Source organism: Trachemys scripta, chromosome 5 (genome assembly GCF_013100865.1).
Source record: "Trachemys scripta elegans isolate TJP31775 chromosome 5, CAS_Tse_1.0, whole genome shotgun sequence".
In the NCBI taxonomy this organism is placed as follows: Eukaryota; Metazoa; Chordata; order Testudines; family Emydidae; genus Trachemys; species Trachemys scripta.
In genome coordinates this window covers 89,162,475-89,178,540 of record NC_048302.1, presented here as the reverse complement: position 1 = coordinate 89,178,540, position 16,066 = coordinate 89,162,475, and the positions used below count along the sequence as shown (strand labels likewise).

The following is a 16,066-nucleotide window of genomic DNA, read 5'->3' as shown; positions in this document are numbered from 1 at the left end:
CAGTTATAAGCAATTAAAGTTCTCTTATTAAGCACAAGCATAAATATGCAAGAAACTCACCTTGTCCTATCAATTATCTCATCTGTGAAAAGGAGGGAGCTTTCATTTTCTCTCCGAGAAAAAGAACAGGCCAGAGACAGATTTATAAAAGAATCTGTCAATAGCTGGCTACACTGATGACTCTAATAGAATCCACTTTGATTTATTCACTGAGAACAACAGTCACATTTAGCAGAGGTTTCAGTCTGGGTTTGAGTTGCTCCCTCCACAAGCATCAGACTACTTTATTAGCAGAATCATACACCTTCTCCCTCCCATATTGATTTGCCAGTGCTAAACAGAACACTGTCATTTCAATCTGCGTTGTGCCTAGATGAGACAGATTCCTTGCTTGAAGCACACGCAGCCCTTCTTGTCTCCTGTACTATTATGGACTGGAATTCAGACTGCAAGTAGGGTTTCTGCACCTCACTGGGCTAAAGTAGTCACAAGCAACAAAGAGTGGTAGTGATAATTACCAAATGGTTGCATCAAAACAATTAATACTCTTTATCTACAAATATAGGGTTTGAAAGTCTCCTAGGTAGGTCATTCTGGTATAGGGGCAAGGAAACTCAGCCAGCTGGTACTCATGAAGTTTCCTCTTAACTCTTACTTTGGGGAGGGGTTTGCTTGTGTGGGTTGCCTCATGACCTCATGGAAAGTGCAGTGGGTTTGTCCTTCAAAAACTGTAGATCACCCAAGTGCCATCCACAGAGAGAAGCCTACAATAGTTATACAATCAGCAGTTCTACTGAGATCTAATTGAAGGGTATCCAAAATACATACACAAATTGTATGAATTGTGGAGAAGAGAGAGGCTGGTGGAACTAGAGTCTTCCAACTAACAGAGTCTTGAATCAAATACACTTACTGTAGAGGAGCAGCAAAGTTGCACAATAGTATTATACAGCCAGAGTACTATGGTTAGTTCACTACTATCACTATTAATACTTTTTTCATGCCTCAGATAAGAGTATTGGCCAAAGGTTAAAACTTTAAAGTGACATTGCTAACCCATCCCCCTTGAAAGAGAGAAAGCTAAAAACATAGAACACACCACAGCTGATCAAAAAAACAATCAGAACCAGGAAATTAAAAAAAGGAGGTGATTAAATCATGAGTTTTCAAATACCATCACAGTGAGCAATGAAATCTAATTTCAGAACTACATATGACCAATATGTAGCCACAAATTATGGTTGCATAAACACCAAGAAACAAGCACATGCATTTGGGGGCCCACATTTTAAAATGTCTTTCAGTTTTGACAATACAAAGTTGGCCAGATCCGTGGGTGGTGTAGAGCAGGATAGCATCATTGAAGGTCACAGGTAAAGGGCTCAAAAAACCTACATAATTTAGGAGCTTAAGTATCATTTTCAAAAGTGACTTAGGAGCCTAAGTGCCACTGACTTTCAATGGGATTTAGGCTTCTAAGTGTTTAAGTCATTTCTGAAATTGGGCCTGAAGTGCTTTTGAACATCTTACTTGATAAGTTCTTCTCAGTTTCATATATAGGTAACTTTTAAAGAAAGAGAAGGCAATTTATACCCCCCTTATAGCAACTACAAAATATTTAAGATATCCCAATAACTCAAAGATCATTTTGGATTATTAAATACACACGTTTACTGTACAAATTACCATGGAGATATCCTCCTTGATCAGCCCCAGGATACTGCCCAAAAGAACTTAGTGTATTTGAGTTTGTTTGTTGTAGTGAGGAGAATAAGAATATACTCAAATGAATGGGCAAATTTAGTCCTAACTTAACTCCTTTGAATACAATGAGCTTCTATCAGGGCTGAATTTGAGAAATCTGTGTTTAAATTAACTGTCCATTACAAGCAGCATGTGTTGGACTCCTTTCAGGTTACTGATGCTTTCACTCCCTTCTCAGACAAACAAACAAGCAAGCAAAAAACAAAAGTTGGGAGTAGGACTTACCCAGTTTGGAAATGCTGTTCAAGGTCACAACGTTGCAAAACCTCTGAGCAGTGTTCTGTGAAAGGGCAGCTAACCATTAGCTTATCCAGGAGTTTATTTACTAGTATGTTGGACTTTCTGCAAGACTGTAGAATCAAAATTTTGCGATCCACAGGGCAGAAGTCTTTTTCCACTAGGAAGTTTGTAAGGCAGACTGTGCAGTAGGTGTGACCACAAGGAGTGTCCAGTGGCTGGATCAAAGCTTGCAGGCAGATGTGGCATATTAGATCATCATCCACTTCTTCTGTGTAGCTGTACAGGTGGTTCTCTTCTGGTAAATGTGGTTGGCCACAGGTGATACATAATGGTTGAGGGCTCTCCTCCGCTTCTTCTGACAAATCTTTTTGACTCATGGTAAGATCTGATGTGATGCAAAACAGAGCAAATAATAACTGCTCTCTATTTGGAAGAATATCAACAAGTTCTGCGAGATAGCAAACCTGTAGGAAAAAGCCAGAGAATTACATTTTGGGGTGGCTGTTTTTAAACATCATTTATGATTTATCTGGATTTGCTGTGCCTTGTAAGAAAATGCTTTAGTGATTTTTACAGAAAGAATGCACAATTAGGGCAGGAAAATAAGAAAATGAGTTAACCCTATAACTTATGATTTTTCTTGCTGTTCTTTACCATCCCCTCTCCAAAAAAGGTATTCCTGCGGGGTGAGGGGGTTAAATAGGGAGGAGAGGGGAGAAGGTTGCAAGAACTTAAGGCTTAAAAACATTAAAAAACACCCATAAAATCAGAGTCTGAGCACTTTAACTTCTCTAAGGTACCTGAGTTTAAAGCAGGCAAGTCAGCTGATTATTTTTTCCCTACAGGAAAACTTGGCAGTGACAAAGCAGCACCATGTGAAGGCAAAGCAGCGTGACACTGCATGTAGAAATATCATTAAGAATAAGGGTTACCTCCCCTGCCCAGTCCAACACAGAATGGGAAGCCACTTGTAAAGTAGATGTAAAGGAAAATAGTTAGGTTCTGAATTAGCACTACGCTCATATCATATGCTGCACTTTTCTGCACTAATAAACTTTTATGACCCTTCTTCTAAACATTGCCTCAGCTATAGAAGAAAAGAACAATAGACATAAAACATTATAATTCAAACAACTAGTGAGTAAGACTATCTCCTTATAAAGATCTGAAGGATGGATCTTTGGGGCAGAAAACATTTGTAGGGATTAAATTATGATCTGCCTTCACTGGATTTACATGTGTGTACTTCCACTGTCTTCAGAAGAATTACTTCTGATCTACACCAGCATGAGATGAGAATAGGTCCTTTGTATTTTTATTTAATAACTGTCAGTCCAGGCCAGTTTCTAGTGGAAACATGTCATCACCAAATCTGGACACCCTATTGGCAGTCCCAGAGGCAACAGGGATTGAACATGAAGAATTAACTACCCTCCAACCCCTAGAGATGAAGCCTTTAAATCATGGTTGTCTCAGGCACATTACTAGAGTGGTTTGAGGAAGGGCTGCATACTGCTGCCGCTGCCCATGCTACACCTTTTCTGTGAATAAACCAGACAATTTCAGTCTTCAGGGCTGTCAGTCCAGCCTCTTTCACAAACTATACATTTACTTTTATAAAAATGCAAAACAGGATAGCTCAGTGGTTTGAGCATTAACCTGCTAAACCCAGGGTTGTGAGTTCAATCCTTGAGGGGGCCACTTAGGAATCTGGGGCAAAATCAATATTTGGTCCTGCTAGTGAAGGCAGGGGGCTGGACTCAATGACCTTTCAGGGTCCCTTCCAGTTCTATGAGATAGGTATAGCTCTATATATTATGTAATATATTGGTCCAAAGGGAAGTATAACACTATATACTACAGAGCAATGTACATATAAATATCTTACAGCCAAGCACCATCAGGTTTCTTGCTTATTGACCAAACCCAACAAACGTGAAACTCAATTTTTTACTTCTCCAATTATATGAAGATTTTATAGACATTCTCTCTTTACACAAGAGTACATTTTACCTACCATAAATGCTGCACTAGCTAGCTGCTGCAGGACTGATTATGAAAAAACATAAATGTAACTTTCAATTTTTTGTTTTCATTTTTAAACTCCTCTATCCCACCTTCAATCATCCCTCCAAAAGAGTCAAAGCTGTTTTGGGTTCCATATTCTGAGGTATCACATCACAGAGCATGGAGGTAACAGTCTAAGACTCCGGTGAAACTTCCCCATGGCCTACTGCATATAGGCCTCAATTCAAAACAACCCTTGGGCATGCTCTTAAGTCCCACTGAAATCAGTGGGACTTAAGAGCATGTGCTGAATAGGGGCCTTAATTCTGAACACTGCGTTACCAAAAAGTTTACACATATTTGAAGGAATTTGGGATATGGAGGGATTGACTATGAGGAAAGATTTAAAGAACCGAATGTATGAAGTTTACCTAAGCAACATCCAAGGGTCAAGGGAGCGTGGAGAGGAAGATTTTCAAACTTGGGTGCCTAAAGTTTGACGCGCAAATTCATATTCAGGCCCCTTAATAAATAGGCTCTATTTTCAGAAATGCTGACTTTCTCCGTTTCAGGATAACTGCACCTGTATGTTCCACCACTCTGTAGTCCACCCCAGGAGTGCCCATCAGGCCTCAGGTCTCCAGCCATCACCTGTCTCTGGGCAGGGACCCTTGTCCCATTCTCTTGTGATGGGGTTTTTTAAGGCTCCCTGCCTTACACTGTGACTTTCCCAGCACTCTTTTTGAAGGCACACAGCAAGTTAAGGGTTAGAGCAAGGAACAGTATTCAGCACTCCAGACTCCCAATTTATTACTCTAATCCCCAGAACATGCTCTCTTTCTCTCCCATGCAAAAGGGTTATCCAGTTCATATTAGGTTCAGCTGGAAATGGTGTGATATTTCTAAGTAACTGAGATTATTTTCATAGTGACAGCAGAGAGAGAGACATTGCTTCCCTAAGGCCACATCCTGGTATAGTAAGAAAGATCAACAAGACCCACTGCAAACAAGTCTAGTTGACATAACCCTCTAAAGCAGCAATGTGTTAAGATACACTGGCAGACTCCTGTGGTAGAGACTGTAGGCAGTGGTATATCATGGAAATTACATGGCCTGTGTCAAATTTAGGGGAAATGCTACTAGCAGTATTTCTTTAGCGTACCCTTTGTAAGCAGATTCAGTACACAGTATTGTGCTGACTGGAATGACTTGATCTCTTGCTATATTAGACAATGATATGGATACCACAGAAATGGTTAAAAAAGAGAAAGTGAGACAAAATCTGTCCTAATTTACCCCCACACATCCCTAGATTTCACTGGGCCCATCATATGTATTTTCCATGGTTATGCAGTACACTTTTCCTTCATCTGGTTTACAATTATTAATAAGTGCGTGGCTATTATACCTGAATGGCAAAAGTAAAGTACTTGCTACTGTGCAAAAAACCAGAACACTAAGTTAAACTTGTATGGCTTAACTGTGATCACCTTATGTACACAAGCAGGCCTGTTAAATCATTGGGTCTGCTCAGTGATAAAACAATCACAATCTGGCATTTAATAAGAGATTATATTATCACCTATTTTGTATTTCAGGTATGGAAACCATTTGTCTAAAAGACTCCAGGAGAGGGAGGAATTAGTCTGTGATGTTTACAATAGTTTGTATTTATAGTACTGTGTTGTCTCCATAATTCCATAATTCACTTCATGTCTTTTTTACTGGCATGATGTTAAGCTAGTGTCACTGATTTTCTCTTTAAATGTGTGTGAAAATTAACCAAAAAGTTTAAATGAAAAATGTTATTCTAAATTACTCTGAAACAATAATTGGGTGATTTTTCATTAATTGCAATGAATAAACAATACATGACTAAGAAGTACTGATGACGCTTCACAACCATGCTAAAAGACAGCGGGCTTCGTTCTGATCTCATTTGTGAGATTATAATCAGGCCCAAGATTTCTTCCTCAAGGACTTTACAGATCTTCCAGCACTGAAGATAATGAGGGTGCAGTCCTGGCCCCACTGAAGTCAATAGGGAAATTCCTGTTGACTTCAAAGGGCTAGGATTTCCCCCCTGGGAATTCTGCCATTGTCTTCAACATGGGAGCAGGCCTGGGCCCCTAATGGCCTGATCATATAAAACCTTATTCTCAGAACTAGTTTAACGGGACTAGTTGCATGGGAGAGTATTTTCAGGACTAAGCTTGTAGAGGGCACATCTATATTCCAGCTGGGAGAAAGCCATCCAGCCCAGGTACACAGATTTGCGCTAGCAGGGCTCCAGCTAGCATGCTAAATATAGCTGTGTAGATGTTGCAGCTCATGGATTGTCCTTTAGTGTGTCTGTACAGCACCTAGCATAACAGAGCCTGAACTTTGCAGAGATAAATAATAAACAACATAGAAAAATCATGTGTAAATAAACAGGAACAACATATCAGACACACTGAGGTGATACTCAGGAAAATGATATAAACAGCAGATGAAGATAGGACAGTATCATCCAGGAGATTAACGCTGGAAAGCTTTGCAGAAAAAGGGATTCTTTTTTCTTATTCTGTTTTTAAAGTTTTATACAACTTTATACCACACTAGTATTTAAAGTTGAAAGAGCCATGCTAACTTAGAATGGTTCTAAAATGCTGAATGAAAACCATCAGCTTGCGGACTTTAGTCATTGCAGATAGTCTTAATACTGAGCTGGTTTTTTAGATTGCACTGAAACGGAAATTTCCTTTATTTTTTGTAGCTGCTGTTGGGTATTTTGTATGTTTGTTCTATTAAATGAAGGAGAAAAGGTGGGCAATAATTGCTAGCTGAATTTGTAAAGTCCATCATTCAGATTCAGTTGGTTTCATGACTCTTGAACCCAGCTGCCCTTGACTAAACAAGTACAACCAATGCTAGGGGAATGTGGATCTTTGTCCCCACCTAGTGGCTGGTCCCCATAAGAGGGTGCAAGTTTATTACAGCTGCCAGCTAATGCAGAGTTACTCATTTAGCTTAAATTGTAGTGACTCATGCATTTTGCCCTGTAGTTCCAGATTCAAACCCCACTGTCAGTCCAAAGAGGGTCAAATTAATAAAGTACACAGGAAAACATACCTCTTAACTGTTATTCTGTAACTTATGTTTAAAAACACCACAACTAAGAATTTCACACTTAGTGGACATGTGGTTGAATAACTGTCTGACACTAGTTAAATTGATTCTAATATTGCTCTAATTATGCAACATTCATTATGAAATGAAGCAGTTTCCTGTGAGGGGCCATCCTAATTCAGCATTTCACAGTAATGTATCCTGTAATGCTCCTTTGCATTTAAACAACACCTTTTTATATTGACATACTTTGCATATTCAGCCACCCAACCTCAGTACCTCAGGCATGGATAGAAGCAGCCAACTGGCATTTGGGATACTGTACGATCGTGACAGAAAACCATCAGACATTGACCCCTGCTCTTACAATATGCACCACATACTCTTTAATATCCACGAAGAGCAGGGGGGTGCTTCCATTTTTAAGCTCTTGATTGGAAAATTCACACAGTAAATTGCATAGAATTCAATTTATCTACCTATAGGCTGAAGGGCTGAGTCAACCCTCCCTAGATCTGAACGTTTGCTCCCAGGGCAACAAAGTATTTCAACCCTGATTTTTAGACCAATACAATATTCTCTCATTCAGATCTTTAAAGCACAATTCCTACTATGCATACTAGAGCTGGTCAGCAAAATTCCAACACATTTTTGTTGTAAGTTTTGCCCATTCATCAAAATCAAAACATTTAGTACAGATTTTACAATTTCAACAAAGTTCTGACGTGACCTGGTAGGAATTCAATGAAACCCTAACTGCCGGGATAGATCAGAAACCTGCCTGGTTTTCTGGCAGCGTGCCTGCCAGGCTCCTTGGCTGTCTTCCTGTTGGATTGCCTCGGAGGTAGGGATCCCAGGTCTTACAGGGTCCATGGCTCAAGGGCAATCAACCAGACAGACTGCTCTAAAGCCAGAGCTCCATTCCTTTTCTTGGAGAAGTTTGAAATTTTGGTTTTTGTTCCACATCAGGAATCAAAGACGAATATCAATAAACATGGATCTCCACAGTGCCCCCAGTGATCGAAGCCACTTTAGATTGAGCAAAAACACCCTAATAGCACAGTACTGCAAGTTACTACCTGCAAGTTTTTAAGCTTTAGATCAAACTATGAAACCTAATAAAATCTACACTGTGCCTGCAAGTAACTTAAATAACACTGAACCAATTTCCTTGAAACATGGCTTATTCTGTGGATCTCATTGAAATGTACAAAATAAACAAAGTTGGAGAAATTGGTTTGTTGAGTTTTGTACACAAAATTTCTGATCAGAACATACGGAAACATTCTCTTTCTCATGCATGCACACACCCTTCTCAAACTGCCTGAACTGATCTTACTGACATTTTCACAAATATGAAATTAAACTTCTGAGACCCTGGATGGAAAATTTCAGCCCCAAAATAAATTATTTAAGAATATTAGGAGCAACTGAACAAGATATGTGGAGTGAAGGAGGGGAAAAGGAGGAAACAGGGGTAGAGAATGAAGAGAAATATGAGAAAATAAAAGTTGCAGTTCATCTTTTACTATAGCTGTTACTCACACTACGATGAATATAAATATAAATGGACTTACCTTGACAATATGTAGTACTTCTGATGAGATTTAGTTTTGTTGCTTGCACAATTTAAATGATCAATAATTTGAAAATATTCTACCGCTGGTATAAGAAATAATTCAAAGTTCCTATTTCTTATACGGTTCAATAAAATCAATGTTTGACAGACAGAACCATGAGTAAACCAAAAGTTAAGATTATAAGTACGAGGACGAGTTGTGGCAAAATCAACAGACAGAGGCTAACTGCTTCACAAATGCATGCTCTATCTATACAGAGGAAGTCCATCATATGGTTCAAGCCAGATCACGTGAGCAATCATGATTAGCTGCTAAACTGCTTCCTAAACATGTGCTCCACCTAATTGCATAATAAACGCCATCAACATTCATACACTAAATTGCACTGTGTAATGGTATTAATAGTTATGTAATATAAATTGCGTTACTCTGTAGTTTGGTTGATAGCCCTAAAATACTTTTACCAAACAGATAACCTCTTTAGTAACATGACCGTATTTACAGCCATCTGACCAAATGATGATTTTCTTTATTTGGTAGAATTGCTGGTTTGACAGTACCACTTGATGCCCTTACCCAACTCCCACTGATTTAGACCATGGTTACTTTGGTGTGACAGAATACAGATGGCTACAGAACCCCTGCCTACACTGTGTGGTAACAAGAACCCATTCTGTATTTTAGCAGCTATAGAATAGCTTAGAATAAACTGCATTTGTTTTATTCCTCTGGATTTCTCACATGTACTCAGCTCATTAATTTAACTCCACCGGGAGTGTTTTATTCCAGCATTTTTATACCCAGGACATCAACGCTAAAAGCAATTTTATTTCCTCTCCCTCCCCCATCTATGGCATCCTGAAATTGGTAAATGCCCATATTTCCCAGGGAGTTACCCATCAGGGCAAAATGTGTTCCCCAGCCACTACCTTGGTTTCCAGCTGACCAGGGATCAGGAAGGAAATCTGCTTCTCTCTACATTCCAAAGTCCTGTACCCTAGCCTCCTTTAAAGAAACAGGCTGGCCCTCGCCTGCACACTGGGGAGCAGATCCTCAAGCTGCTCCTCAGCAATTTTCATCTAGCTGCAAAGAGAAGCTCTGCTGTTCTCCCTAGCTCTGTCTTCCCAAATAGGGAAATGGGCCATAGGTGCCGACTTCTTGGGTGCTCCAGGGCTGGGGCACCCATGGAAAAAAATTAGCGGGTGCTTAGCACCCACTGGTAGCCAGCTCCCCCCTCCCATCCAGAGCCTCCTGTAGACCAGCAGACCCACGGATCAACTGCTCCCCCCTCCCTCCCAGCGCCTCCCAGCTGCTGCAATCAGCTTTCCTCAGCATGCAGGAGGCACTGGGAGGGAGGGGGAGGAGTGCGGATAGGGAACACTTGGGGGTGGGGGCGGAAAGAGGCAGGGGCTTAGGGGAAAGGGTGGAGTGGGAGTCGGAGCGGGGATTGAGCACCCTTCGGCAAAGGAAAAAGTCGGTGTCTATTAAATGGGCCCACAGGATACTCCCAGGCTGCCGTCAGTGGCTAAATAGGGGGGAAAGTAAGAGACTGGGTGGGGGAATGAAGTGAAAAGGGCAGATGGCGAGGCAGCTGGGAGAGGACAGGAAAAGTATAGCTAGAATGGTGTTGGAAGGAATTACCAGCAGGTTCTTAACACCACTTTGACTTAGTTTAGTTAGAACAAGCAGAACATTTTCTATTTTGCATACCACAACCTTCACTACAGAGGATGTGAGAGAGATTCCCACACCTGAGCGATTCTTTTTAGGTGACAAATCTGAGGAACTGTCCCAGATTGAGGTGTCATTAGAATAATAGAATATCAGAGTTGGAAGGGACCTCAAGAGGTCATCTAGTCCAAAGCAGGTTAGAGGAGGTTTTGGAACAAACTGATAAATTTAACAGTAATAAGTCACCAGACCAGATGGTATTCACCCAAGAGCTCTGAAAGAACTCAGAAATGAAACTGCAGAACTCCTAACTGCGGTATGTAACCTATCAGTTAAATCAGCCTCTGTACCAGATGACTGGAGGATAGCTAATGTAATGCTGATTTTTAAAAAAGGTTACAGAGGCAATTGCAGGCCAGTAAGCCTAACTTCAGTACCAGGCAAACTGGTTGAAACAATAGTAAAGAAAAGAATTATCAGACACACAGATGAACACAATATACTGGGGAAGAGTCAACATGGCTTTTGTAAAGGAAATTATGCCTCATCAAACTATAGGAATTCTTTGGGTGGGGGTCAACAAACATGGATAAGGATGATCCAGTGGATATAATGTACTTGGACTTTCAGAAAGCCTTTGACAAGGTTCATCACCAAAGGCACTTAAGCAAAGCAGGCAGTCATAGGATAAGGGAAGGTCATTTCATGGATCAATAACTGATTAAAAGATAGGAAACAAAGGGTAGGAATAAATGGTCAGTTTTCAGTGTTCAGAGCTAGGTCCCCTAGAATCTGTACTGGGCCCAGTATTGTTCAATATATTCATAAATGATCTGGAAAAAGAGGTTGCACAAAACTGGGTGACCGGGCAACAAAATGGCAGATGAAATTCAGTGTTGATATTGGAAAATACAAGTATGACTACAAAATGATTAGGTCTAAATTAACTGTTACCACTCAAGAAAGATCTTGGAGTCATTGTGGATAGTTCTCTGAAAACATCTGCTCAATGTGTAGCAGAAGTCAAAAAAGCTAACAATGCTAGGAACCATTAAGGGATAGATAATAAGACAGAAAATATCATCAGGCCACCATCTAAATCCATACCCACACCTTGAATATTGCGTGCTGTTCTGGTCACCCCATCTCAAAAAAGATGTATTGGAATTGGAAAAGGTTCAGAAAAGAGCAACAAAAATGTTTAGGGGTATGGAGCAACTTCCATATGAGGCAAGATTAATAAGATTGGGACTTTTCATCTTGGAAAAGAGAGAACTAAGGGGCAATATGATAGAGGTCCATAAAATCATGACTGGTGTGGAGAAAGTAAATAAGGAAGTGTTATTTACTCCTTCTCATAACACAAGAACCAGGGGCCACCCAATTAAATTAATAGGCAGCAGGTTTAAAACAAACATAAGGAAGTAGTTCTTCATACAATGCACAGCCAACCTGTGGAATCTGTTGCCAAGGGATTGGAAGGCCAAAAGTATAACTGAGTTAAAAAAGAATTAGCTAATTTCATGGAGGATAGATCCCTCAATGGCTATTAGCCAAGATGTTCAGGGATGCAACTGCATGTTCTGGGTGTTCCTAAATCTCTGACTACCAGAAGCTGGGAGTGGACGACAGGGGATGGATCACTCGATAAATTGCTCTGTTCTGTTTATTCCCTCTGAAGTTTCTGGCACTGGCCATTGTCAGAAGACAGGATATTGGGCTAGATGGACCATTGGTCTAACCCAGTATGGCCGTTCTTATATTCTAAAAATCAGGTAGCCGTAGTTAGGCAACAGAGTAACTCAGCCAAGCAGACTATCCAATTTATGGAATACCAAAAACGAATAAAGCTGAAACAGGCAAACTAAATAACCCTCTAAAAATGTCTAAGTAGCTTTATTCTAAAATGTGGCATAAATATATTTTGTGCTTGTGCAGTATATTTGTGTTGGCACTGGTTTAGAATGACCTGCCTGACTCACTCATGGGTTTGTGAATTGGAGGTAATGCCACCAACTTAATCATCCCAATAATAACTTTATACCACTCTACTAACTGTACGCTCTATATAGAGAAAATACTACAGATGACTCAATACCACTACAATAGATATAGTTTATAGATAAACATATCCATCACACAGATCTAAAATGGGATGAACTATCTACCCATATTAATATTTTTCATGGATTGTGGTCTCTCTTTATAGAAACTAATAAATGTTAAAACCTTTGGATAATTGAGGGTTTTAGTAAGTTCAGCTGGCAAGCCTAGGGGAAGCTGGTGGGTGGACAGCTTCACTCTGCTTTGGTCCTCATTTGACTGGCTGTAGGGAAGCCAACTGGCTTCCTGCTGACTGTGCTCCAGATTCCTGGAGCCAGACTGCTGTGAAAACTTCAGCAACACCCAGGACATATAACTAACCTTCTGTTAGCGGGGTCCAGGTAGCCAGGGTTTACTGTATGTTTACATGCCATACAAACCACTAACCCTAATAACCCTGGACACTAACAATGGAACATTCCCTCAATCACTGTGTATCCTGTATACATACTGTATACTGTGTTCCCATACCCTACTTATCATAGCTATCTACTAGAAAGCTACAATAGTTTAAAAAGAAAGGGAAATGTATGGAAATTTGAAAGTTTTAATCTTAATACAGATTTACCAATAGTCTTAATCTCTCTTTACATTCCTCTCAGGCCTCCAACTGTGTTAGCAGAGTGTGTTGTCGGTATTAGATTTACCCCCTGGACTGAGCCTATACAACCAGCACCCAAGGGCATGCTGCACTCATTCCTGGTCTTAGAAGAAACTATTCCAATCCATTCTCCCTGTACAGCTTTGTTGAACATCCTCATCTGGCTCTTGCACCTTCTGTCAGGTTCTGCAGTAGTGAGTCCTTGGACTGGCTCTCTCTCTGCCAGCTCCAGAGGAGAGGGGAGCTCTGATCAGAGGTGCTACTAAAGTAGAACTGGAGGTGTGGGGAGCTCCTCATGCTGCATAAAGGAGTGGTGTTTCTAGAAACAAAAATACACCCCAGGACTGCAGGATGATTACTCCCAGGATGTAGAACGAGGACGGGAAGGAAGGAAAGAAAGTGAGAAGCAGGGTTCCAGCAAGAGTTTTAAATGGGAGGAAGGTACCGTGAAAGGGAAGAAGGGTGAGTGGGCACAGGGCGAGCTAGGTTTGAGAGGTGAGCACTCACATTCTCCCCACACCCCCTCAGTCCCAGGTCTTCTGTTGGTTACTTGGAAGCTTAATGCTGTCAACTGATGTTTTTTTCTGGTTTCACACATTAAATTTGCTCTCATAATTTTCTTGAAACTGCTATTTCAACAAGGGATAACCTTTGAAGTGACTGGAGAGGCTCTACTCTCATTTTCAAAAATGACACAGGCACTTAGGAGCCCTGAAGTGCATTGAAAGAGAGTGGTATACAGGCTCTGAGGTGCCCACTTCCCTTCTGAAAAGGGGACTTAGCTCTAGGGCTAAACATTCACAAACGCCAGCTATTATTACGTTTGTTGGCAACAAATAGGATGCTTAACAGTACCATGACATGTCCATCAGATAATAGTAATAGCTTAACTATAAAACACAGTACACGTAATTGGTAGCTGCATTAATACTGTAGCAGTGAGTATGCTGCATTAATTGTACTGTACGCTTACATAACTCCTTTCCGCTATAGATCTTAAAATGCTTTACATAGTATTTAATCCATTCTCACAACACCCCAGGTGACCTTGGGTTTTTTAATGCCCATTTCATAGATTAATCTGGTGAGCTGCCGAGAGGTTAACTGAATTCCAGTATCCCACAATGAATTCTTAGCTGTCAGGGATAAAACCCAGGAGTCCTGATTCCCAGTCCATGCATACTAGACCACACATTGTGTTATAACTGTAGAAACATTGTTGCATCCTGGATCTGGGAAAAAGCACACATTGTTTACTTTCAGGGCCTGATCCTCAGCTGGTATAGATTGGTGACCGCAATGGAACTACACTGATTCACACCAGCTAAGACTCTGACCCTCATTGTTGACTTGCCTGAGCAGAGAAAACATTCTGGATGAAATCCTGACCCCACTGACATCAATGGCAGAACTCCAAATGAATTCAATGGAACCAAGATTTCACCATCTGTACCTCAACACTACTTGAGAGCTCCAGTTCTGATTCTGCTGATCAGGATAGTATTCTGTTCCCAATTCAAATACAGGGATTGGCTCTCCAGCATACTGCAGTTAATTGCTTAACACTAGAAGGCATTAGTATTGAATAAGGAGAGAATGATTTTACTCACGCAACTCAACTCGAGGTGGAGACAAGTTTTCAGAGGTTAGGGTGAGGGCTGATTGGTTGAATTCATTAGCCAGCAGCTGGTCTTATAGGTGATTGTTTCTGCTTGATAGCATTCCTGCAAGGAAAGAATTTATGGGGAGGTGAAGCTAAAAAAATTGCCTTTAGGTGCATCTAACATAAAGGTAGTTATTGTTAGTGATGGGCAAACTTATTCAGATATGATACGAACACTAGTCATCTTTCATTCATTCTTAAAACCTCAACTGAAATTTGCAAGATTCTGAAATGTTTGGGTAGAAGTTCTGCACTTTTTGATTTCCTCCAGCTGGAAATAAGACTTCCCCAGAGATGACCCCATCTCCCAATCTCCCTCCAGACAGAGATCAGGGATGTCTGGTCATTCCCCCAATCCTATCCATCTTCCTTCTCCACAAGACAGGCTCTCCTCCTCCCAACAGGTCCAAGTGCTCAGACACTACTGTGAGGAGTGCAGCATACATGCCTAGATAGAGTTCTCCTCTCCACATGAACCATTTCCTGTGAGTGTGGCAGAGAAAGGCCGGGTGGTTTTCTGCTTAAACCTTTTGTTACTCAAGGAGGAACCGGCCTGTCTATTTCCCAACCCCATACCTGGATTTTCAGAGGAGAGATGGATGGCTCACTTCCCACCAGCAAATAATCCTCATGGGGGAACTGTACAGAAGCAACAGCCTGCCCTCAACTCTGTTTTAATGCAGTGAGACTCAGGAATATTCCCCTGAGTCCTGATGTGGCTGCTGCTGCTCCTGGCAGTGTGTAGCGGGGTGGTCACCCTGCTTCTGCCTGGAGGGGTAAAAGCAGCCTTGGAGAGGGCCCAGGCTGAGAGAAAAACCTAGGCTGATTGGGGAAGTAGCCTCAGCTGGGGCCATGCCTCAATTAGGCCACAGCTGGCCCTATAAAGGGGCTGCTAGGCTGGCGCTAAATCAGTCTCTCTTAAGATGTTGAGAGAGATGGGCCTAGCTGTTGGGAGCTAAGCAGGCTATGTAGAGTGGAGCAGGGCTGGGGAAAGGCCAGAGGAGCTGGGGAGCTCTGGCTTGGAAAACCCACAGGCTGCTGGCCTTGCTAAAGGCTGGAAAAGGTACTGGGGTTGCAGAGGGCAGCCCAAGGGTAGGCAGAGGCAGCAGGTCCAAACCCTCCTTGCCGATGAGTGGCAATTATACTGCAGTCTGCCCCAGTGAGTGGAGGCTAGACGGTGACTGGCAGTAGCCAAAGACTGCGGTGAGGATAGGGGACTGGGGGTTCCCCAGGGAGGGGAGACCCAGCAAGACTATGGGGTACTGCAGGGGGCAGAACCCCAAGAGAAGGGGCACTGGGGTCCAGGAGGGACACCAGGACCAGCGG

General features: G+C 41.5%; 1 protein-coding gene across 3 annotated transcripts in view; it reads right to left on the bottom strand.

The window, feature by feature from the left end:
- LNX1 (ligand of numb-protein X 1) overlaps positions 1-14,784 on the bottom strand; it is a 106,810-nt gene extending 92,026 nt beyond the window's left edge. The window contains exons 1-2 of one of the 3 annotated variants that reach the window (XM_034771900.1): positions 14,688-14,784; positions 1,990-2,468 (exon numbers count right to left, since the gene is read on the bottom strand). In XM_034771900.1, coding sequence (XP_034627791.1) covers positions 1,990-2,381 — 392 coding nt within the window. In that variant the 5' untranslated portion in view covers positions 2,382-2,468; positions 14,688-14,784. The remainder of the gene's footprint in view (positions 1-1,989; positions 2,469-14,687) is intronic. The other 2 variants (XM_034771899.1, XM_034771901.1) reach the window with 2 other exon arrangements.
- Between the last annotated feature and the right edge of the window lie 1,282 nt (positions 14,785-16,066).